Source organism: Poecile atricapillus, chromosome 1 (assembly GCF_030490865.1).
Source record: "Poecile atricapillus isolate bPoeAtr1 chromosome 1, bPoeAtr1.hap1, whole genome shotgun sequence".
NCBI lineage: Eukaryota > Metazoa > Chordata > Aves > Passeriformes > Paridae > Poecile > Poecile atricapillus.
In genome coordinates, this window is record NC_081249.1 from 18167593 (window position 1) to 18193100 (window position 25508).

Genomic DNA, 25508 nt, shown 5'->3' on the forward strand with positions numbered 1-25508 from the left:
TAGATCAAAAAGGGAAAATTCCTTGGCATTAACTATGTTTAAATATTTCAGCAGAAAATCGTTATGGTTTCCAGAAAAGGTTCTCTGTTTCCTTTCTTGCTATTCAGAAGTAATTCATTAATTCAGGTTATTTTAGTTTTTAACATGCATGTGTCAGTGCTATCCTGTTGCAGGTCCATAGAAATTCTGAGCTATAAACATCAAAGAAATTCTGTATCAATGAGGTGTGTGGTCTAGGCTGGAAGAAGATAGATAAGACAATTTAATTTCTGGTCGCATTCTTCATATTGGTGTCCTTAATGCTTATTTTCTAAGGTGGTTGGTGACGAGGAGTACAGACCTCATGAAGCACTACATAATGATCATGAAAGACAAAGTGTTTCATTTTCAGCTGGGTATGAAGAATTTTTTTTCTGAAAACTCAGACAAATAGTGTTGATGTATCTTCTATGCTGTATAAAGTTGCACAAGCTATTTAAAACTGTCACACTGAAGAGCTGAGATGAAAGTCTTTGTGTCTGTTAGCTCTGACTCAAAAAGAAATCCTTGTATTTTTTTTTTTTTGGTCTCTCCCACCACCCTTAGAAGTGGTAAAGAAATTCCTTTAGTATTAGCTGTTTGTGAAGTACCCAAGCTGTATAGTCCAACCAGCCTAATTAAGGGTGATTGTTACATTCTTATTCACCAATAAGGGGAAAAAATACATAAGAAAATTTTGGTCACACCATTTAAACAGTAAAAAAATGCTATTGTGAATGAATTATATGCAACGTAAAATGTCTTCATAAAAATCCAATGTACTTCAAGTCAATGCTGAAGTGGAAGAAGTGGTGCATAGATAGAGGGGAATGATAATCTGTTTTTTATTTAATTTAACCAGCTGTAGGTGATGAAGATAGAGTATTGTTGTAGTTGAAAAAAGGATTGCATCTAGAACCCAAATGTATCCATTGAATCCAAGAGAGGATTAAAGGCAGTTTGAGACCCATACAGTTTGTGATATCTGATGGAACATGAGCTCTTGGTGTAGAGCACTCAAAGAAGGGATGCAGCTTATCCCCAGTTACAGGAGTGATGAAGATTCAGTACTGTGTGAAAGGGTTTGATTCGCACAAGTTGCAAGGGGAACAGTAATTGTAGAAAAGCTGTGAGGGAGTGAAGTTTTGCTATGATCCAAGAGCAGGTCAGTCTCTGTGTGGGGTAATATTTCTACCAGTGGACAGAGTTTGGATTCATAAGGCAGTGGCATAACAAGTTACAATGTCTGGAAGCTGGAACACAAAATACATGCTACTAATAAGTAATATTCTTTATTATGCTGATGATTAATCTATGAAAGAACTAAGCCATAGATTTAGTAGGTTCCTCATCTGGCCAATTCTTTCAAGATACCAGATTAGCTGTCTTTCTCCAGAGGAAATGTCATAGCCTTGTTGGAAAGGTAGAAGACAGTGAGATGATGGAGGACTCACTGGATGAAGCCTTGTGGGCTATAATAATCTGGAAGCTTTGTGATCTGGAATAAGTCTGTCAGGAACTGGAGTGAGGCCATCAGGTTTTTTTCCCGATAGGCTGCTGAACAGCTGTCAGACACTAGCTGCCAGATAACATAAAGAATGTGTCCTGCGTTGCCAGAATGTCTAAGTGATTTTGGCAGTGGAAGGAAATGTGGGCTTGCTTCATAGTCTTTTCACCACAGGAAGGGATGATGCACATTATAATCTGTTCTAGCAGAGCATTTGTTTGGGCACCAGAGGAAACAAAAGAAATTACAGGACAAAAATCCAGATCAGTGCCCTGTGGAGAGGGTAAGACCAGGTCTTGGAGGACCTTTATGTGCAGTTAAGTTTCACTCTTCAGGTAACTTTTAGAAGCAGATCACTAAATCATGTAGTACTTTTTGCTGACAGTTCTGACTTGTTTGAATCTGTTATACATCACTGATTGAGAGTAGCTTCTACTGGACTCACCAAGGTTAGAGATGGGAAATTTGTCTGCTTTTACATATCTTTGGTCCAGCAAGACTTTCTTCTCTTTGCTTAGACTGTGCCAGTTTGGGGCTACTGCCCTTTCACAAGTGTCAGATCTGAATGTTGTGCTTTATACCCAAATGGATGCTAACTTCCTGCTGATTTAGGTATCCACTTTTCTCAAACCCAATCTCCTGGGGGCTTACTCCCCTCATGGCAGGTTCACACGGCTTGAGCTGCAAAATATAGACCATGGAAATGTTGGGAGGGAAACTCCAAACCTTTTCATTTTCATCTTGACTCTTCCTTTACCACTTAAGCATGTGTCCTGTGGGTTTTGGAATTAGCACCTAGACACCAGTCTAGCTTGGTGGGTCTTTACGTGGACATACTATCTGCAGTTAAATTCCAGTAAGAAAGTCACCTTCTGATGCTGCAGTTGGTCTTGTCCCCCTACCTGTCTTGTGACACCCTGGCCTGATATAGCACTGTATCACCACGTGTTGGGGTGGTGCAAGGGTTTGTCTCCTGCCTGTTAGGACAGGCTGAGGTCTCAAGGTGCCAAGTCTTTCTCTAGAGCCTTCCACATTACCAGCTTCTTGTCGTCACTCTTCTCAACTTTCTTACGGGAAAGGGGTAGAGATGGCAAAGACATCAAACAAACCTGGAATTCCTCAGTTATAGAAACAGTGATGCAGTCTGTGGACATAAAATGGGTAACAGTAAGGAACCCTAGACTGTATGGACACCACTGAGCTCTGACTTGCTTTTCCTTGAAGGTGCCTCATCTGGAGAGAGGCATGAGGAACATACCAGTGCTTGTCAACAGAGATAACTGTCAGCCACTCCCAACTGCACAAGCTGATAGTGAAGAATTACACTAAAACAGTGACTGCTACATTAATTCTAGTCAATTGGAAATCAAGAACTGAGAAAGGATGAACATACTGCATAAGTACAGCATTGTTTATATAGCATAGATATTTAAAATGTTACTTTCCTGCTAGTACTGAGAATCTGCTGGAAGTCAGTCTTAGAACATAATCCATTGCAATGAAATACTGCGGAGAAATTATGATTAATTTTCTATCATAATAATCATATTTATATATAATTTATGACTGTTCAGTTCTGTGAGGGACTTGTATCTCTAGGAAAAAAAATTCAGGAAAGCCACCAAGGTTCACATGAAAGTGGGGATCAATGCACTTTCAAGTACATTTATTTACTCAGCCAAAAATAAGCATGTGCAAACATTATAGGGTTCAGCAGGAAACCAGTGAACCAGCTAGCTTCCAAAGGAAAGATCTTGCTATCTGTTTCCACAGAAAAGCACCTCTAGCCATTACCATATTTTGAAAGGCCACTATTATTGGGTATTTTGTTCTGTAACCCAGTGTATAATCAAGAACTAGTAAGAGAAATTAAAAAATTATTTTACAGTAATTCAGGAGTAGTTCAATACCATCAAAGACAAATCATTCATGCTATCCCTCAAGTGCTTTTTCTGTTGTTGTTAAATCCTCTTTTCTTTCTGTGAAGTACCTGCTTTGCTTTGCTGAAAATTCCTCACATTTCACACAGAAGGTTCTCTTCCCCACTAACTCCAGGCTGTGTCTGTAGGTCAGGTCTTTCTCCTCATAAACTGGCAGTTTGCATCTCACATGTTATTGGGAAGTTCTTACAAACTTCTTGAATTTGTTATGCTTTTCTGCAAACAGTGCTGCATTGCAAACTCCTGCATGGTGCTGTGCATGATGAAGGAAAAGAGCATAGCTTGAAGTTCTTTGGGCCATCATGTGCTCTGGTTACTTCTGAGTAGCAGCCCCCATGTCTGGGGCTGTATACATGCCTGGTGTTGTTTTGTGCTGCTGTGTGAGAAAATGAAGCAGTGCAGCAAGATCTGAACAAAAAATTACCACCTTTTACCAAAAATGTATTTTTTTCATACCGACTTTTTTGGGATCTTCTGCTTTAATTAATCCTCTTTCTTGATTATTCACTTAAAAACGAGTGAAGTGCAACAATTCACGAAGTCTACTTATGTACATAGAGCCATGAGGTGTATTTACGTATAGGATGCTTGCTTCCATGTACTTTCCTAGGAGTTTTGTGACTAGCTCTCTGAGCCTGGCAGCAGGACTGAATTACTGGCATTGTAATGCCTTGCTGAGCTGTAGTGGTGCTTTTGGAGAATATCTTGGGTATCACATGCTTGAGAGAAAGATGGGAGTGCCCATCTTCTACTTGTAGTGAGAGCTAGGGAGAATAAGAAGAAACCCATTGTCAAGTTCAGGTGTTTACAGTGCTGTACCTGCATTTGTAATAAACAGGTATTTCCCTAGTCACTGACAAAATGTTGCTTTTCCTCATCAGATGAGTCAATTCACAAAGAGACAAAGTTTCTATACCACAAGGGCATTCCTGCGAGAGGACAGATTTTTGTATCAGATACATCAAACAGGCTGAAATTATATCTAATTAATGACTGTGTAAGCTGGCCTTGTGCTAGAAGGCCATATGTTCATTTGTGTAGACATGATGAAGACAGGCAAACAGCATCTGCAGAGATTACAGATCTGCCCCAGAGCTGCTTACTCACTGTGAGGCACTTGATGAGGAAGGCACTGCTAATGCCAACTGCCTGAAGTACCACTGATACTCACTGATTGTACATGATAATACATGAATTTTCATGGCATGTTGCTGCCTGCAGTCTTTTGTCACTATGGGATGGGGTCCCCAGCATGTTGAATGGTTGGGGGTACCTCATCTATAGAAGGGCTGGGTTATGGTATAAATGTTCAGATACTCAGGGAAACCTGTGTGTGGGCACTAACATGGCAGATAGTTTATAAGTGTTTGTTTTTATCAAGAGAAGGAAAGCAGGCATGAGTGGGAATGGCTCACCTGTGTGGAGTTACAGCTGAGAGCTTTTCTCCAGCCTGTGGGAGCAAAGTGTCTTTCATCATTAAGTCCACTAGTCCTGAAGATGTGTACCATAGCTAGTGGGAATGCGTGTGTGCATGTACCTCTGTTAAGTATATTTCTAGCCAATGAGGGAAGGGAAAGTGTGTTTTAAAGGCATTCAAATGGTAGTTCAGTGTAAAATCCCTCCTGGAAATCTCTCTCAGCCTTTGAGAAGGCACTGAGAGTGATTTTTAGTTGTTTTTCTTTTCTGGTGGAGTACGTTGATATCAATTATATTTCAATGAATGAATAGGAGACTTTGGGAAGAGCCAGAGGAAAGTAAATCATTTTGCTGTGATCCATTTTGCTAAGATGAATGGTGACCATTTACCTTTCACCAGATTTGTTTTGTCTCACTGGGGAGATGATGGCTTGGATTGCATAGGCAGAGTCTGGAGAAATTCTATTGAGCTAGAGGAGAAAGGAATTTCTTTGTCCTTGAGGAGTTTTGTATTTGTCCTCTGGGATGAAGGATAAGTCAAACAGGCTAATTTTGTAAAACTAAGTCACATCATTTTTCCCCTGGTATTTTTGCCATATCAGACAGCTCTGTCTTTCTAATACCATTTTTCTTCTGACACTTATTCTACCAGAGATCAGCATTCTGGGTAGATGGCTTCCAGTGCTCTTCTGCCTGTGAAGAAGAAACATTAGGCAAGAGTCAGAGAAGGGATATTGTTCAGCTTTGTGGCCACATATATCCTCACTGTCTCCGCATAGGAACCCTTAAATCCTCCAAAAGTGAGGATCTGCATTAGAAGATTGGAAGGTTTGTAGTTACTTGGCAGTGACCTGGAACCACTTTTACACTTGTCTGTATACCATCAATGGGCAAGTGGACTTTTCTGATGAATTGCAGAAGAAATTGGAGAGATTTTAGTTGTCTCGGTATCTCTGTGGATTTAGTTCTTAATTATCCTTTTGTGCCATTCTGTTGAAACGTGTTTGTTAATCACTCCAGAGTACTTTAGCTTCTTTCAATATATTGAATTCCACTTGCATGCTTTTAAAAGTGTTTGCGCAGCATATGCCTTTCTTAGGAGTATGGGAAATACCCACAGTCTGAAACAAAAGTGCAGTGTTCCAAACTCAACATCCATGTTGTTATCCCATAAATTAGTACGCACTGTGATGTTACGTAAGTTTGCCTTGTGTCAGAATAATAAAAGCTGAGTGTACTAAAAAGCTGATAAGCCTGCCATGAAGAATTACATTGTTCAAATTTTTCTGCCTTAAGATAACACCTGTTGCGTTACTGACATGCTGGTAGCATAGTGTGTCTTGAGAGCTAGTATAAAAAAAGAAAAAGGAATTTTTCAGGCCGTTCAGGTCTGAGCTTTGGCAGCCTTGAATTTAGTATTGTCTCAGAGCCACTCTTATACAAAAGGACTTCAAGAAAGCACAGCTGTTCTGTATTTTTGGATATTAAAAATGGACAAAGTCACTTTTCAGTAATACTGCCATAGCCTCGAGGACCAAATGCAAAAAACAAGCGCTCCTTCTGTTGGCAGGTGGGAAGTTCAATCCCTTAAAAGGCAAAATAAAAAATAATAAAATAGATGGTTGTGCAGATTCTGAGGGTAGCCTGCAATGAGGGTGAAGGGACAAGTACCCCACAGCTGCCAGAGAAAATCACTGCTGGCACTGTGTACGCATAAAGTGACAGCGCGCTTCCAGCAGCCCTTAAATGAGTGGCGGGGGGGAGAGGGGAAGTTCACCCCTGCTACCACAGTTCTGCACAATGATCGCCTTTCTGGGTGCTGGGGTCACAGCTGCTGTCTGGAGATTATGTACAGAAGCACTCTTCTTCTCTGGAGAATGAGGTTTCCTGGAGGATTAAGCACAGGCTGAAAGCAGGAGGAGTTATTCAGGAGGGAGACAAAGACCGAGAGCCCACGGCTGTGACAGGCGACAGGGGCGGAAGACTGGGAGCAAGAACACAACTGCTGGGATTTGCTACTTAGATGGGAGAGCCTCCAGTTAGGGATCCTGAAGTGGTCCAGTTGTGGGGTGGAAACCCACTGAGGGTTTGGCATGACCTTGCTTGCTGGTAGGACTCGAAGTGTCCTTTCCCACTCATGTGGGAGGTGGAAGGAGTCTGAAGGGCTCTGCCACCTCCTGCATCTGAACTAAAGTAATTTCTTTGCTCTTAATCTCAAGCCCCATTTAGTATTCAGAAATAGTGATCAGTAATCTGAACCCCCATGTAAAGGTATATATGCACTCCCCATCTGCTCAGAAAGTGATGCTTTTTGCATTGCCTTCTGTCACTGACATGTTCCACCATGACTTCTGAGCCTGCTGCTTTGGTGTTTCCTTCTTCCCTCTTCCTTCTTAGCATCTTCTTTTTTATCTTCTTTTTTCTTTCTTATCCTGCTATTTCACCTCTTGGGTACACACATTCCCAGGCAAGTATCCAGAATATCCTTCACCCACGTATCATGTGCCAGCACCTCTGTTTTGTGTAGGAAGGTCTTCTATATTTGAAACCAGGGCCATCTGTCTCAATGCTAAAAAAAAATACAAACAGGTTTCTTGCAGTTTTCTGCAAGGGCAATGGACAAAGTTCTTCTGCATAACTTTAAAAGGAAAAATGCAACCTATTCTATAATAATATCTGAAACTTCTATTTATCAGTTCTAAAGTTAAGTCTTATTTCACCTACTGGATCAAATTTCCCACAGATCCCATATACTGGCAACTTCTTTTTAATGGCTTCAGAATCCACCAGTGCTTTTTATAATCTGAAACAAATGAGTGCTGCACATAATGTAGGAAAGGAGAGGTGGAGGCAGAGGAGGCTGACAATGCATGCATTCAAATGATGTGAAAGTGCAAGTGGGAAAAATTTGACTGAGTTGGTAGAGCTTGTCAGAGGGGGTTTCAGGCATATCATGTATTAGGAAAGCATGGCTATTTTAAAAGAATGAAACTTCTTTAAAGGGGCAGAATTCCAGAAGGATGTTAATGAATAAATATTGGGTGCCAGTGTTTAAATGTAATGCAATAGATGCTAATTGTTGTTCCTGCTGTATGGATATTTCCTAAGTGCAGCATGAATCTTAACCAAATCACTTTTAAAACTTTATTTCTATTTGCCTCGCACTTTGTAAAATCCTCTCTAAAAAGAAGCATTGTCAAATAAATTGATAAGAATTAAAAGACTGCTGTTACAGCTGAAAATAGTTCATGCTTTTGATGTTACATTTAGGCACAAACATAAATAAACAGGAAATCATATAAAAACTTTTGAGAGGAGAAGCTCAGTGTGAGGTAGAAATGCAACCTGTGCTACTCACTTCTGGCCCTGGCTGATACACTGTTAAGAGCAAAATGCTGAAGAGTGCTCATTTGCAAAGAAGAACTGAAGCAACTTTGATTTTTTTTTTTTAATCAGAAGTCTTGTGAAGAGTACTGATGACTGCCCACATCTGGTGAATTGGATTAGAATCTGATTAGTATGCAGAGTTTAGAAAACTTTTATAAAGTTTCAAAAATAATGCAGAGGAAAGAAATAGCTTTGCTGAAAATTCAGAGAAGAATTACTGTTCCTCTGAGCATAACTTGAAAGTAGCTTTCCTGCTCCTTAAAGATGTGGCTGTCATGAATTTTATTTGTTAACATTTTCTGTTCAGATAATTCATTAAGTTTAAAGATATCTGTAATATCTAATTGACCCCTGTAGCTAAGAGTCCATCTGGAAATCTAGGCACATACTGAGAAAGATCAATAAAGCGATTTTAGTGTTTGTGAAAGCAATTTTTGTGGCCTAGTTTATGCATCAAAAAGAATAATACACCTGTCCTATGTTTGTGAAGTACCTCAGCAAACACAAAAGGATATCCCGTTTATGTGCTTACTTTTTCAGCACTGTGTTGTAATAGCATATTTCCAAGCAAAAGCATACTTTCCTCTTTAATCTCATTCACTTACATGTACATCAACTATTCTGTATAACAAAGTGTTTAAATTCAGGCTGAAATGTGGTCCAGAGGAGAAATGAAGGCAGAAACTTCTTCTGTAATTCTTACGGTGGAAGAATAGAAATTTTCCCCATGTCTCTAAATTTAGGGCTTACACCAGCACTGAGAAGTATTTTTTAAAAGAAAATGGTGATTTGTGAAATAGAAATTACAAATATTTTAAGATGTAAATGGCTGCTTTTTTGTCTTCCTTCTCCATTGCAGTACTGAATGTCTGCTGTCTGCTCAGCCTTAAGGGTGCAATCTCTTTTTCTGTGGGACTGCACAGGGCTTATTTACAGAGCATATCCATAACAGTGCTTCAGCTTGCAGGGGTGGAAAGTAGAGCTCACTATGTATTGGTAGTATATATTTTGTGTCCTGAAGGAAAAATCTTAAACGGTATTTATGAGAATGGATTGGCAAAACACTAGCAGATGATTCAAACTGTGGAAAAATTACATTTTACTCCTCTGGGGCATCCCACATACTTAGTTGCTACATCTTGGTTTAGTTGGAATTTTTTTACACACACATATATATATATATAAAATTTTTTCCCTCTTTGATCTATTTAGAAGAGAGATAAAAATTCTGTCAACATCTGTGATGACGTGACATTGCAGATAGAGCATAGGCGGAAAGAAAGGAGGACTGGGTCTTCTGGGGAGAAAAGGATTTATAAGTGTCCAGGCCCTTGAGTGTTTCTGGGTTTCTTGGCTTCAGTAGTACAACTCTGTGAGGAAGCTCTCTGTAGCAGAACACAGGCTGTTTCTCCCTGGTTTGGGATCAGCTTGTGCAGCATGTCTGGGACCATGCAGGATCCCGGTGGAAACGTCAGTGCTTGCAGAACCATGGGCTCTGTCCAGCCATTGCTCCCCAACTAGGATGCAGTAGGATGCATAGGATGACGTGGGAAAGCATTTACTTCTCCTCTCACTCTGCTCTATGCCTACTTGCACCACTCTCCTGATCTTGGTAGTGATGTAGCTGGTGGCCCAGCTCTTCAGTATTTGGCATTCTCTGCTTTCCAGCCTTGATCTGAAAGGAATTTTCTGTTTTATGAATCCTGATCCTCTCTCTAAAGGGCAAACTTGAAAACCACGATACTTTTTTCTTTAACATCTGTGTGTCTGAATAAATTCTGGGACTCTTGCATTTGGAGCAGAAAATTTAGGCTAGCAAATTTCTACCATTTCCTGAAAGGACTGAAAATCACCTCTGCCTTGATATCTGCAGCAAGATTCCCCAAGTCAGGGCAGTGTTTAGAAAGTAGCAAAAATAGTAATGATCCTTGAAATCGGTTTTGTTAGACTGAGTTAAAAGGACAGGAAAGGAAATGTGTGGAGCTTGTCCTGCTTCACAGCACATCAGTCTCTTGTGTGAGTGCCAATAGTTTTGGGGTTTGGTTTTTTTCACAAGATTAATATAGAAGGACAGAAAACTATTTCTGCCTACAGGAGCAGGCATAGTGTATCCTGCATTCTCTGTGTCTTCCTCCTCTCACCGAATGCTGAAGCGTGAAGCATATTCTGAGATGCTTCTATGCTGTGCACTTGCACAGGAGAAAACAGCAGTAGGTGGGGTATTGGAAAAGTTAATAGCACTTTACTCAATGTGGAGGTGAGAAGGTAGTTTTGTTTCAGCAAGATAGTGACTCATGATGCCAAAATGAATGTGATGAGGGTGGTTTATTTTAGCTTAGATATCACACATACCTGTTGAGGTCTGAGATAAAGCAAGCAAACCCTCAGTAAGCATACTGTCAGAGTTCAATACCCTGTAGTGATCCAAGTTGTAAAAGCCTGCCTCATCACATGAGAACACAGAGCACTCTTTCTGGGGCTCTCTGAAAGGAAGAGTGGTGCCTTTGTTGGCAGGGTGCTGCCCTGTGCCAGAACACCACAGCGGATAGCGGCATGTGCTTTGTATTCATCGTTGGTCTGAATCCAGTGAATCTGAAGAATAAATGAAATTTGAGAATATTTCCTCGATTGGGGAGTGCTGTGATCAGGTCCCATTGGGTGTCAGCAACGTGAAAGGCACTGCTTTACCCTGGTCTGAGTTCTTTCACTTCCTTTCTTCTTCATACCCCAAGACGCTGAAGAGAAATTCTGCAGGTGAGACATAGTATTTCTAAATAAGTGGAGGGCTTTTTTTTCTCAGCTTTCTCTTTCCTTGGTTTGAATTCAAAATTATGACACTGTTATACCTGAAGTTTCTTTTTGACAGACCTTCACTCCTAAGAAGCCTAAAATCTCATTGCTGAGTTTACTGGACCTTTTTAGTGGGCATATCTCTTACTACCTGTGGTGGGTTGACCCTGGCTGAACATTAGGTGCCCTCCAAAACCACTGCCCTCCTTAACTGGGTAATGCAGACAAAGTGTAGCACAAGTCTCATGGGTTGAGATAAGGAGAACTATATATGAATGGAGCTGAGACCTGTTTTATTTCATTTTCTGTGTCAAGCTGTTGTGGCATTTGATTCCAAAGGACTCATCTCAGAAAGCGTGCTTACAAAGTGAAGTTCTCATGCCAGTGTGAATGAGAAAACCAGTCTCCATTTTGGTCTTCAATTCCTCTTTTCTCCTGCCTAGACTGCTTTGTTACTCTCACCCATCTGTTAACAACCTAATGAAGGCCTCTGAAGGGCTTCTTAAATCCCTTCTACTTTTGCTTTGCCATTAGACCTTCCTGGGGTAACGTGGCAGCCTTGTCTACTATTTTGGTACTGAGTTGTGAAATGCCTCAGAGCATGGGAAAACGCATGTCCAGCCTTTAAAAGGTAAATTTCATGTGGTAGTAGAGAAATTCTGCCAAATAATGTGTCGTCCTCTCCAGCCAGATTCTTTAGTGCCCCTGAAAAAACACATTAAAAGTGAACCTGTGGCTACTGGAGACTATGAAAAAGCTTTTCCGGGAGTCAAGTTGGCAGAGCTGGCGCATCAGAGAAGAGTGTGAGTCACCAGGGGTCAGAGCCTTGGGCTGCAGACACTCAGCGTTGCACAGGACCTTGTGGTGGGAAGGGAAGGTCCCTGCCGGAGGGAGGAGGATGTCTATGGTCAGACCTCAGTCGCTGCTGCGCAGTTGCCATATGGACACCGTACTGTGCCAGTGCCAGGAGCTCTGTCATTGTGGTGGAAATCAGTGAGTGAAATGCCTCTCCTGCCAGGTTGTGCAGATCTGCAGGGGCTGGCACTCTGCGGGAGGGAGCGAGGTGCTATGTGGGCCGCTTGGCACGTGGCAGGGTGGCAGTGGATGGTTGAGAGCAAAGTGCTCATGCACAGCAGTTGTTGAGTATCTTGAGCATTGCTGCAAGAGAAATCAAGGAGGAGATGGATCCTCATCCTCAAGAAAGTTTCCTGAAACAGAACAGAAGAGTCTGAACAAAGCAGACATTTCTCCTACAAGACTCCTGCAGACTGCAACCCAGGTTTTTTTCTGAAGAGCTTTTATATCCATCTCACTTGCAAGCTGCCTGCCTAGGATCTCATTGGCATTCTGCTTTTCTGCTGTAATCTCATGTTGTTAAGGAGTGTGATTTTTCTTCTTAGCTGTGCCGCATATAGAAGATTACATAAATACTGTGGAAATTTTGGGAGAGGGAAGATGAAGAAGAAAAACTAAACCCAAACCACCAAACCCTTCCTCTTGAGAAGCATTTTGACTTTGTAATCTTATGTCTTCCTCACAGAGAAAATTCTGTTTAATGTAGGAGGAAGGCACACATGCGTCTTTACCAAGAAAACCACAAACTGGCTTCCTAATGGTCCAACTGTGTTAATGAGCAATTACAAACACACTGAGCTGAGGTAGATTTATTCTCCTGGCAGCTGTTGCCCAAAGATGGTTTGATGCAGGAATGCTTTTTCCTCTTCTCTGCGTTGAATTCATTTCCATCTCCTTCCTCTTGCCCTCTTTTCCTGGGTAAATAGAAATTCACTTTCCAGGTTGAAGCCATTTCATAAAGGTGGTATTTCTGAGGTTCAGCTCTCCTGTTTAAACCAAAGGATAATTCCAGGAAGGGTAGAAGGCTTTTTTTTGTTTGTTTGTTTGTTTTTCTGTTCCTTACACACAGCGATTCAGTTTATCATTTTCAAAAGAGATACTTTCAACCGTGTGCCTGATATACAGGGGTAAAATTGAGCTTTGAATACAGGACCCTTTCTACTGGGCTACCATGAATGTGTTCGAGTTCTGAAAGCCCCGAGGACGAGGTCCGGGCAAGTGTTGAGGGCAGCCGGGCAGGCTCGCTGTGCCTGCAGTTCAATGGTGCAGACACCGCGCTGCTCTTTGCAGTACCCGAAGATTGTCTTCTTCCTCTAAAGTCTGAAACCGATCAAATATTAAGATTTTGTCGGTCGTGCTTCCTTCTTTACAGAAGGAGTGAAAATTTGTTAAATATGCTTGCAGCTCGGGAAGGAGAGGAGGAATAAAACTTCAAGCAGTGCTGCTAAAAACAGCCTGGGCTGCTTTTGTTTGGACGTGCAAAACGCAGCAGCTTAATGCCTCCATTGTATGCAGGGGGAAATATGCTAATTCAAAGCACATTTCCCATCAGAAGCCCTTTCAGGCCTGTCATCGCTGAGATATGAAGGCTGATAAAAGCGGGGAGCAGGGGCGGCCCGGGCTCTGGGAGCGCGGCTGCGGGCATTGTGTGCTGACGGGCCCGCTCACCCGTGAAGGCCCGGCCGGGCGGGTTCCCATGGGCGCCTGGCCTGGCCCGCGGCCCCGCCGGGGCACGGGCCTGGGCCCCGCCACCATCGCCCAGCCCGCAGCCTGTCACCCGCGGCTTCTCTCTGGGTGACACGGACAGCTACTTTCTGTTCGCTTTAAGTGCGGTTTAAGCTGAAATAACAGATTTTTCGTGACAAGGCCTCCATCGCTGCTTTTCCAAGTTGCCGATGTGTGCAGGGCAGTGGCGCTGAGCTCCTTCTGTAAAGAGTCGCCTTCAGCTCGGGAAATGGGGGATGCTGCAACTGGCAAGACTTCTTTCTTCTCAGTTATGCAACAGAACTGAGTCTGAAATGCTGCTTAGTCTATTACCATATTATATGGTTATATTTGAGGTTGAAATAAATGCATTCATGTTTGGTATGTACTAAAAATCTCTAAGCACTGGTCATTAAATACTGACATATGTATAAAAGCCTAGAGTTCGGAGTTTTTTTCCTTCTCTCTTAAAGTTGTGAAAAGGTCTTTAAATGATGAGGTTTGTCTCAGGACCCAGTTGGTCCAGAACTAGGGAGATGCTCAGTTTACTCAGGATTACATTTTCTGTCTTTTAACATGTGTGTATTGTTTTATTGTAGAAAATTTGAGATTTAGTGAACTTCACAATCTGATAATGTTGCTATGATATTTGCTTGGAAACAGTTTGAAATGGCAATGAAAATTTAGTTATAGTCTGTTTGGCTCTATAAACATGCAGTGTACTAATGGCAAATTAAACTAAGAAAATGCATTGTGTTTGCAATCTGGTGATGTTCTGTCTGCAATAGAAGTATGTACTACCCTTGAACACAGTTTCTTAGGACCGTGGCTGGAACTAAGTGCTTATAAATACTTTTAAAGCTGTGGCTGGTCTTCAGTTTCTTTCCTGTACTAATAAACTTGTGAACAAGCTGTTTAGGCTGGGTGATTTAGGCTGGGCATGAGAAACTGTGGTCTTTTTCTGCAACATGTGGGCAAATCTTTGAGCTGCAGTGTTGAGCAGCATGCCTTTGGTCACCTCCAGGACAGTGAATGGACACTTAATGTAGTATTTTTTTTCCACATAGAGTTCTTCTTACAGACTAAAGAAAGAATCTTAGCCAGAGCCTTGGGTGTTGTTTCTGCCTTGTGCTTTTCTCTTGTTTTAATGTGAGGGTTTTTTCAATATATTTATCCCTTCTCCCTTTCCCTGGTTCCTTAGCTCCTTTCTTTCCTCTCCAAATGGTGCAGAACGGAGGAGCAGATAATTGTACTTCAGGAATCACTAGTAGTGAGATATATGGAAGATGTGTCTGTACTACTACTGAAATCAAAAATGCCTGGGGCATTTTCAGTAACTAATGTGAGGGCCTACAGGGGAAGCACATATTGAGAATGCTTACTGTTGACACCTAGGAAGCTCCAAGTGCAAGGGAAATGGTTACAAATGTTCTGAAAACCAGAGAGTAGAAATAAAATGGGATGGGAATGATACAAGGAACAGATGAAGAAAAGTAGATGCTAAATGAATTTCACTCTGAGTCACGACAAAGTGCAGAAGTGATGCCTTTCAGCTGTTTAAAAGAAGCGAATGCCATGTTTGGAAAGAAACAGTAATGGGGATGTAACTAGAGATCGCTCAGAAGAGGGTCTGGGTGGTTTTCAGGCAGCAGGACTGAGGCTGCCATTTCAGGCCATTTCAGAGGCTGGGACCCTGCTCCTTCTGGAGAAGCCGCTTCTTCTGCACTGACTGCAGTGGGGCTCTGGCCATTGTGCAAGCCCTCCTTTGTGCCAAGCCTCAAAACCTGCCGGGCCACAGAATGGCTCTTCTCACCAAACACTGAAAGGCTCCAAGCTTGAGACACTTAGAAAATTAGGCGAGACAAAGTGTTGGAAATGTATACTCTAGGGAATAATGCTGCCCTGGCAAGGGATTTTACTTGACAGCCTATCTGGGAATCCAGCTGAAAGCTGCTACTTTGTCCTTAACTCACCCTATAGCACTTTTGTCTCAGAGCTCACTTTGTATGCAGGATCACCCACTGCTGAGGTTCGGCAAAAATTAAGGCGTGACATGATCCAGACGGAGCTCCAACCATACTCGTTGTTAGCAGGTTAAGTCATTCCCTGTTTATAAAGGTAAAGGGGTGGAGTTTTTTTCTTAATTGTGCTGAACTCGCTGAGTGCACACTTAGCTTTTTGTGGGCACAAGTGAAAGACCTGTAGAACACTTGAGCGGCGTTGTTTGTTGTTCACTGCGGCACTCTCAAAGGCTTTGCAAAGCGCAAAAGGACCTCTACTTTAGACATGACTGGGATCCCAATCGCTGCAGCTGGAAAGAGGGGACTGGAAAAACTAGACCAGAGAAGTTGCTTGGCACATATTTAGTCGATGAGTTAATTGGACACTCTCAACGTGGGACTTGTTAATGTCCTGCTGCTTTCCTAATGAGGATATCTGCTGTTGCAAAGAATACAGTGATTAATTGGGGACCCTTTCATTAGTGTCTTAACTGAGGATTTCATGACTAGTGTCTTATGTGTGAACAGAGACTATATTTGCAATTCAACAGGCAGTCCAGCACTGCATGACAGAACTGGTGCAGGATCTTTCCCAAAGTATAGTTTAATTACACTGGAATGGGAATTTTCTGTTTTACAAAACCGCTACAGTCGTCATGACTTACAGGATGCTGAAACTTCAAACAGTGAATTTCAGTACCTCATACTAATCATTATTTTGATGCTTTCTTTTACATCAACATTTTGACTTTTGAGTTCACTGGGTTTTTCAAAAGCTACCCAACAATCCATGAGTAGGTCTAGAAGCAATGTACGGCAGAGCCTGGGGCTGGTGGTGCTGGTTTTCCAACCCGTGATACTGAGATGAACGGGTAACAATGCTCCCAAGGTGTGGTTTAGCTGTGCTGCAAACTCCAGTCTGATCTTGGGGGCTTGGTTCCTGTCCCTGAAACCTTGAGCTGGAGGAGTCTGTAGCAGTCTGTACAGTGGGATGGCTGTGCATTCACTATCAAACTGAATACCTATTGCATGACTCTGTAAATTAGTATGCATTCCTCATAGAGGTTCCAATGATGCTCATACGGTTTACTGTTCAATAAAAATACATATATAATTGTATGCATTTTCTTCATATATGTATGAATATGCATACTTGTTTTCTACATGTGTACATACAAACACATATCTACATCAGTGGTTTATGCATAGAATCCTTTGTGACATTCTAGGAGGATTCTTCATCCTTGTCCCTCCCCATGAACCCCCAGTACGCAGTGTGAGGTACCCTTCTACAAGTGCCCCTGCTTTCTTTTTGGGGAGATGGAGGGTTTTGCACTTCTTTTTATTTCCCTACTTTATTCCATACTTTGTGAAAAGACTGGACTGAAGCCAAGACTGAAGAACAAAACGAGCACTGAATAGATGAGAGATTGTAGGTGGGATGCTGAAGTCTATGTGAAGAGTGGGAGGGCAATTTTGAAAATCAGAACTGGATGTAAAATTAACAGGATTGTATGATTAAATCCAACTTTGTGTAGCAAAAGGGTATGTTTGTGTCAACTCAGTAATGTTTATTTATAAGTAGAGAAAAAAAAATAATCAACAGGTAGCCTCCCAGTACCAGTCCTGTCTCAGGCTCTTGTGTTTTAGATGGAGCGGTTGTATTAACAGGAGTATATTATAATAATACCTTTGCTGCCCTCTAAATTGCTGGCAGAAATAGCTCTTCTACAAGTACAAGAGGCACTTCTACTTGAGTGCTGGCAAGTGCGACATAAATATCTAGGATGCTATTTCAGTATGTCCAAGTATTCAGAAGCTCTGGTTAGTTTTCTGAGATGGCAGTAAGCTTTGACAACAGCATTGGAGAGGAGGGTTCACAGCAAAAGCTAAGTATGTTGGATTGTCTTCAAAGTGCAGAATTAAGGCAACAAAGAAAAAACTTGAGCATTTTCCTGCTGCACTATACAAGGCAGAGGCATGATAGCTGAGAATCTCCTCTCAGTTGTGACGGACAGAGGGAACAAGAAAAGGTGGTTATGTGTGCCAAAGTCAAAAATGTAGCCCTTAAAATTATGGAGAAGCATCTGAAGTACCATTGAGGGCTTCATGTTTTATTCATGTACGTGAGGATCTTGCTACTGATGAAGAGAAAAATTTATGGAGATTGGGTAACTCAGAGCCTTGTTTTGCTGTTTCATTGTAAAGTTCAAGCATTTGAAACCTGCCATGCAGTACACTTTGTAGAACACTATGCCATAAAATTGTGGAGCTGGAGTAGAAGCTGAGGATAGCCACTGGAGCTGGAGCTCTGAACACTTGCCTAATGAAAGCTGCTTCTGGGGAAGATGCTAGGAAGTCTTTGCTTTCATTATCTGTATTTCTGTGCTCTTTATGCTGTAGTCTAAATGGGGTCTAGTTTATCACCATATTTCCTTCTGTCTTGCCAAAAGCATGGTGCTACTTCAGGCAGCCTTACAGGAGAGGGATGCAAGAGGTGATGTTGCTTCCAGCTTAGTTTCAAATGTATGCTGCTTTGTTTTCATTTTTATTGTCTTTCCTCAGAAGTCTTTAGCAGGGTTGAGATTCCTGTATTTTGTTTGTCAAGAGTTTTGAATTATTCTCCCCAGATTTTTTCTTTTTTAAATACAAGTTTCTGAAACCCAGGAAAGTGTTACTAAGGCCCTTAGATTCCATAATATCTAAGAATCCATAGCTTTTTAAAATTATTTATTTCCTTCTGTGCTGTTGTGCCTTTCATAAGCAGAAATGGATGTCCCACCTGCTTAAGAACACATCAGCTTTTTCTTTCATTTTGACTTTCATTATTGTTCGTCAGGCTTTTTTTCTTTTCTTTTTTTTTTTTTTTTTGGTAGACTTCACATCTCTGCAATCTGAGCCATGTTTGAGACTAGAACTTGATGAGACCTAGCTACTGGAAAAGCCATACAGAACCATCTGTTCACTTACTAAGGGATTTTTTTTTTCCTTTGTGTTCCAACTAAATGTTAGCCATTGGTGTATGTTGTGGATCTGGGCTGTTTATTACCTTTGATTCTCAGCTGTGGCTGAGAGTGGAGGAACTGCAGTGGTCCAGCTGGAAACAGGCAGGCTGGACAGGGAACTGTATGAAACTCAACAAGTGAGTGACATCTCCTTTGCCTGCTGCTTGCCACCAGGCATTTAGCTTGGCAGCAGTCATTGACATCTTCAGCAGGCTTTGTTAAGGGAGTCACAGCACTGGCATCTTCACACTGTGTTAAGGTTTGCTTACCCTCCTGGACTTAGCTCCATTGGTTAACTCAGTGATTTTCTTTGGCTGCAGAGATAACCACTATCCTTGCTTAAGCCTTTATTTTTGCTTTTTCTTACAGAAATTTGAGAATGAGACCACTAAGTGCAGTGCAGATTCATGTCTGTGTTTTATACTGTGGTATAAGTGCAGTTATTTTCCATTGTTACTTGTTAATTTGGATTCCATTTTCCTAGTAACTTAGTATATCAGAAAGAATGAACCCAAATTTTAAATCTTTTTGTAAAGTGTTTGCAAGATGTATGACTGCTGAACAACTGAAAACTTGTCATGCTTTGATTTTATCCACATGGAAAGTTTGCCTGCTTTTGCATAAGTATTTGGATTGGGTTTTATAAGCAAGTCTTCGGTAACTGGTTTAAACCTGAACATGAGCAATTATATTGCACCAAGTGGCTTCACGTGTATTTGTTCTTTCTCTTAAATATTTTTTAAAAAAGTATTCTACAAGTTGTCTTTAAAATTAGTTGTTTGGACTATGTGTCAGTCTTGTTTGAGGGACAGTCTCTGTATTTTAACTTCTGAGTCTTGGATCACATAGATAATCTGAAATTGCTCTTCAGCTATGTGAGAACACTCTTGTTACAGTTCTGTGAAGCCTTTGTAGAAATGGCAAGTGTGTATTCATCTCCTGAAAGCTTGTGAAGAATTTGCTGTAGCTTATGGTAGAGCTTCTCAGCCTGCAGGAATGTAAACTAGATTCAGTGACATTAAAGATAGATGTTCAAAAGGAACTGGCACATGAACAGAGTAGGGATTCTAATATATTTTTTAACTTCTGCAATTGTGCTATTTTAATTGACTGAGCAATATGATTAAATGTGTGGTTTGGGGGTTTTTTGGGTTTTTTTAATATCTAGATAAAATAGATTTAAGCATTTTTTTTTTAAACTCTTGCAGTAAATATGACTTGGTCCACAGTGCCTTCACATACTTTCCTCCACTGCTATTCATCCTGAGGTTTGGCAGTAGGCTCAGAGCTGTGCTTTAGCAGCAGAAACCTTTGCTGCTCAGCCCCTCTCCTCATTTTCACTTTTATCTTGTTCTGCAAATAAAATGCTGGGTTGAACTTCTCAAATGTAACTAGCTACCTGCCCTAGTTGCTGGTTATCTAAATCAGCTCGGTCTGTACAAGCAGGTTTTTGTTGAATATCAGTCTTAAATTTTTTTATATTTTTTTCTCTTTGTGGCTAAGTCTTTTGCTGTGTTGTCATAGGCATACACTTGATGTCTCCCAGTCTCATCACATATTATGACAAGGATGTATCTGTTTAAGGGAGGGAACATTGAACGAGACAACTTGTTGTCTGAGATTAATGCTTAAAGCACAAGATCAGCACCCATGTTAGCACTGGAGGAAATCATATTTTTGTTTTATTTGCTGTATTTACCAGTGATGGTGTAGAATTTTGAAAATCTAGAAATTAGTTAGGATGATAAGTGCTTAAAACCTATCATACATTGCAGCAATACAGAAAACAGTAGGAAGGGAGGGGAGAGAATTTTACACTCATGTATCACTTGAAGCTTTTAGAGCATGATTTAGTAGGTAGGATTAATGATTTTGAATAGTTGGGCTTGATGATTTTTGAGGTGTTCAGTTCAAGTTTTTGTGAAGGTGATTCTGGTATTGTGCACTGATTTTTCATTGCCTGTTTGGAGAAGGGGTTATTCTGGGGAAACAGTCGAGGAAATAGTCTCTCAACCTGTTAGTTTTGGGTTTCTGAAATACCAAGAACTCTGAGGTCCTGAGTCTGCCTAATAAATTTTGCTCACCAGTAGGAAAGTGAGCAGTTCTTTGGAGGAGTAAGTCTCACTGGTAAAGAGGGGAGGGCTGAAGTCACAGGTTTCCTCTAGAGACAGTCTGTAACCAGAGGTTATGTCTTATGTATTTTCTGTTTAAATAAAGGAAATTCCATATTATGTTTGTATTTTCTGTGTATTTATACTGATAAGTGCATTGATACTGCACCACTTGAATCAGGTTATGAACAGGCCTTTTGTAACTTAGGATAGTCTGAAGGGAGGTTTCAGACTTTTAAAGCTTTAGACCTTCCAGTCTAAAAGCAAAGATCATTAAGAGAGAGAGATCTAGACTGTGACAGAAGTACCTACTGCACAATGAGGCGTTCCAAGAAGAGAATTTTATGTCAGAAGCAATCAACTGCTTTGACCAATGACTAAAATTTGTGTGACTTTCAGCAAGCAGGGTGTATTTGGATTTTCAGTCTTACTGATGTTAAATGGGAAAAAAAACCCACTCTTTGTAGAAAACTTTTCTTTGTATAATTATTATACCAACAGCTTTTACTAATGGTTAAAAGAATATGGCAAACACATCACCCATGCTTTCAGCTGATTGTCTCAGGGAGTGTGTTTGCAGTGCATGGTCTTGTTGGGGAGGGATTTCAGTCCATGTGTGGATTGCTGTCTGAGCACTGGAGAGGAAGATTGGGGAAATATGCCTTGCCACCTGGGTTGAGGTCTCTGCTCTGGCTACTCATTTGATTACCTTCAGGAACCCAACCCCTTGCCCCACATTGGCTCCTGAGGATACTTCATGCCATCTACAAATCCTGCTTACACAGAGGTCTGCTGAAGTGGGAGCTTCAACTGCAGACTTTTCCTGGACTCCAAGGAAGCATTTTAGACAAATGCTTGACATCAAATTTTGATGCTGTGATATGAAACCTTAGGATATGACCAAGATCTCCTGGCAGCTGTGCTGAAGCCTGAAGTCTGAGCAGTAATGCCCAAAGCAAAGTAACAGCTGTGTTGGCTGTGGTGAGAGAAGAGGGTTTGTGCACTAATTTCTTGGAAGAGACAGGAACTTTCTGTAATGGTTGGGTCTGAGGGCTTTTGTGTTTTTCACTAGGCATCTAGAAATAAAAATGCACAGCAAAATTGTGGGTGTAGTTACTTCAACCAGAAGAGACTAAATTGCAGCTACAAATCTTTGGACTGCTTCCCTCTTCCCACTCTCCTGTTTGAATCTGTTATAGGGAGCATGCAGGGTGTAGGTTTTAACATCCCCTGCATTTGCTGAATCTGCTGGGCGTCTTTGCAGGCTGCAGAACTGCACTGTGCTGGACCACAAAGGCCATTACTCCATGCTTGCTCCACCATCCTACACACACAAAGGGGTGCCTTTGGGCACTTGTGCCCTGTGCAGTGTGCTGCACTGTAAGGCATTGAGACAAGCAAAGTGACAGGCAAGGTTAATTAGCCTCAGTACAGCCTTAAAAGTGTCAGTTGTCCTGGGTTTTGGGAGGGGAACAATACCTCTACGTGGTGTTGCCCTGCTCTGTGGCTCCCCAGCACAAGAGTGGCTGGGGACACCTAAAGTCACCTCATGCAACGCTGGCATGTCTTGAGTTTGTTGCTCTCAAGTGCAGCTTATTTGATCTCGCTGCAGTCTGTCTGGACTTAGGGGAATGATCAAGCGTGCTGAACAGCAACTCTGCGCTCACTCCCAAGCATGGCTTTAGGTCTCTAGTGGCAGACCTCCTTTTAAAGCCCAAGTTGTGTTTTCTTAAACATTTTATCCTTCAGAGTGTTGCACATGCATTTTAGGTCACTTGAACTTGCTTCCTGTCTGCTTGCTTGGATATTTTTTTTTTCCATTGTGCTTGCAGTCAAAGAAAGAATTTAATGTTTCCACGTAGATACATATATGCCCACTTTTGCTTTTATGCTTCTCTCACAGTCTTTTACCGTGGGTGAGCGGAACTCTCGGCAAAGAAAGCAAACAGAGAGAACAGACCCATCACCCCCCACCCTTTGAAAGAGCAGAGGGCATGTGGAATAAATCAAAATGCAAAGCATAATAACAAGGTCCCATGGGAAAGGGAGCCCTGTGATTGTATGCCGGCGTGCACTCCCCTTAGAGACGGCGGCCGGGGGGCTCACCTCACAGCGGCCGGGGGCTCCTTTCTTTCTCACTTGCATCTCCCCTCCCGATGTCACCAATCCTTTCACTACCCGCAGAATTGATTAACATTTGTTGGGAGACGGGGAAAGAGGGGAAGAGCGGAGGGCAGGAGGAAAGGGGCGCGGGCGGGTGATGCTGGTGCCCACGGTGTGGCAAGCCGCGGCACAGGATGGCTATTTTATAGCTGGGGACCGTGGTGACGTACGGCTGAGCGAGCTGGCACGGCTCCTCGTGGACCAGTCAGCGGAGCGAAATTGAAGCTGACAAGACTTTTCTGGCATTTTGGAAAGGACTGTAATCTACTGTAGGGGAGAACAGAGCCGCTCAATCACCGCCGCTGTAAATAGGAGACGGAAGGGAGTGAGAAAGGAGGCGAAGAGAAAAAGTGCTTGCTGGGGGGGGAGGGGGGGCGGCATTTTTGGTGGATGGTATGAAGCCAGCCATGGAAACTGCAGCGGAGGAAAATGCAGAACAAAGCCAAGAGAAAAAAGGTACCCAGGGGTCTTAACAATAGCCTGTTTAAATCTTTTCATTCAGGGGGCTTAAAGAGGTTTAGGCCAGTTTTGTCACTTTTTCAGATAGCTCTTAAACAATCATTACTGCATCTTCGGGCTTTCAGCCGTCCTTTCCTGCATGGCTTGACAATTAATAGAGCATCAGCCTTTCTGTCTGCGTCTGTATTTGCTTTGAATCTGTCCTAACCCTACCCAAAATGATGCTTGCAAAAGAAGTCTTCTTATCGCTGCGTCTTTGACATATTTTGGTTAATTTGGTTTACAGAGGTAGCGTGTGCCTGTGTGTTTGCATGTTGTTTTCGGAGCTGTAATCTAGTGTTTTCATCGAGACTGGCCATGTAGCAAGGCTTTGCAATGCAGTGTGGGAGACCTAGGTTATAACAACATATAAGAGATTATAATGTCACACAGCCTTCGTGTAGTGAGCTCGATGCCAAATGCTGCTCTTACTTTTAAAATTCCTTTTCCGTGGTGTCATCTGGCAAATTGTACTTTTGTAGCTATCTGCCTGCACTATGATAAAGGGGAACAATGGAACGAGTTTTGCAACATTAGATTTCAGAAATCTCTGCGAATTGCTGCTTAATGGAGAGAACAATTCCATGGTGATGGTTCTGTGATAGGGAGATGGCAGCGCTGAAAGAGAGGTGCTTCGTCCATCCCAGCTGTACAGGTTGATTGCTTGGTCTGGAGTGCTGAACTTCAGAGTGTAAATTAACTCACAAGGGATATTTTCTTTCTGTGTTGTATAATTTGTGTCAAACAGCCATTCCTCTTCACTGTAGCAGGCTACTCTACAGATCATAGTGGTTTGTTGGGGTTTTTTTGTTGCTGAATGATACAGCAGCAACAAAATGATTAAAATTTCCACTGGCTTTTTACTTGAGTCATGGTACATTTTTTTAACCTGTTGTGTATCATTTATAAGCAACCTGAGTATCCCATCTGAGTATTTCATAGGCTTAAGCAGCTGATAAACAACTAATGCATTTCCCCAAGCAGAATTCTTTCATCGATTGTTAAGCAGTTCAGATGTAAACATGATAAATCCCGATAGTGTCCAGTAACTGATTTTCTTTTCCTATTTTGAATCTGGCTCCTGCTACACACTTCATATAAAACAAGCTTCAGTTTCAAGTAAATGAAATTTGTCAAGTGATTAGACATAGTACTACATAATCCCTTAGGGATTTCACAAAAGGAGGTCCACTGATGAGAGATTAAACTCTGAAAGCCATTAGTGTATGTGGACAATAACCCACCTCACTGCAGATTTTTGAGTAATTAATGTACAAAATGTCCTGAACAGATTGACTATAAAATGGCCTTGAATTGATAGATCATTCTTCAAAAATTCCAGAAATTCTTTCTTCTGATTGACGAGCTTCTTTTAAACCAGTGGAATTCATGTTACAATGAACACTGAAGAAAGTTATCCGTATGCATTAGCAGCTGTGCAAAACAAAATGTGTTGCTGAGTGTGTTTATGATGAGTTTATGGCTTCCCTTTTGTTTTGGCAAGGATGAAAGCACAACATGTAGAACAGTAAATCTGCTTCCAAGTCAAGGTGGTTGATCTGTTGCTTTCATCAAATGCAAGCAGGGAGCCTCCTATCCCAATGTTACCACAATTTCTTAATTTTTTCTATGATAATTTTGTACTTTGGATCTGTTACATAAGTATATATATGTAACACTTGTAGGCTTTGTTCTTGCCAGTTCTAGGATTCCTGAAAGTAACACATGGTCTCTCACATTATGCTCTGTATTTCTCTTCACTTAAATTCTCAATATGCTTCACAGTAAATTAAAATGCAGAAAGCTGAAACAGTCCTGCTCCTAATTCCTATAGCAAAACAAACAGACCAGATCCCCCTGCAAAGTTACTGCTGTGAAGTGATCATGGAAGAGACATATTTGGTTTTGAGGAGCAGATTTTCCAAAGTCCTAAATCTGTCGAGTCCAGTTGGGTTTTCAGATGGGCTCAGCAGGCATCAGGTACCTCTCAAATGTCAGAATTTTTCAGTCTTTCCCCAGCAGCTCCTGTGGAGGAAAATGGGCTTTTTCTCTGTGTAATGAAACTTGTAGGAAAATGCTGCTGCTTTATTTTGGGGTATAGAACAGAAGAAGAC

General features: G+C 41.6%; 1 protein-coding gene across 7 annotated transcripts in view; it reads left to right on the top strand.

The window, feature by feature from the left end:
• Nucleotides 1–25508, top strand: part of GPM6B (glycoprotein M6B) — a 106152-nt gene that overhangs the window by 50570 nt on the left and 30074 nt on the right. For 2 of the 7 annotated variants that reach the window (XM_058857768.1, XM_058857739.1), the window contains exon 1: nucleotides 23103–23352. The exons of 3 other annotated variants lie outside the window; for them this stretch is intronic. In XM_058857768.1, the coding sequence (XP_058713751.1) occupies nucleotides 23292–23352 (61 nt within the window). In that variant the 5' untranslated portion in view covers nucleotides 23103–23291. Of the gene's footprint in view, nucleotides 1–23101; nucleotides 23353–25508 lie in introns of those variants that run through there. 2 more of the 7 variants (XM_058857717.1, XM_058857728.1) reach the window with 2 other exon arrangements.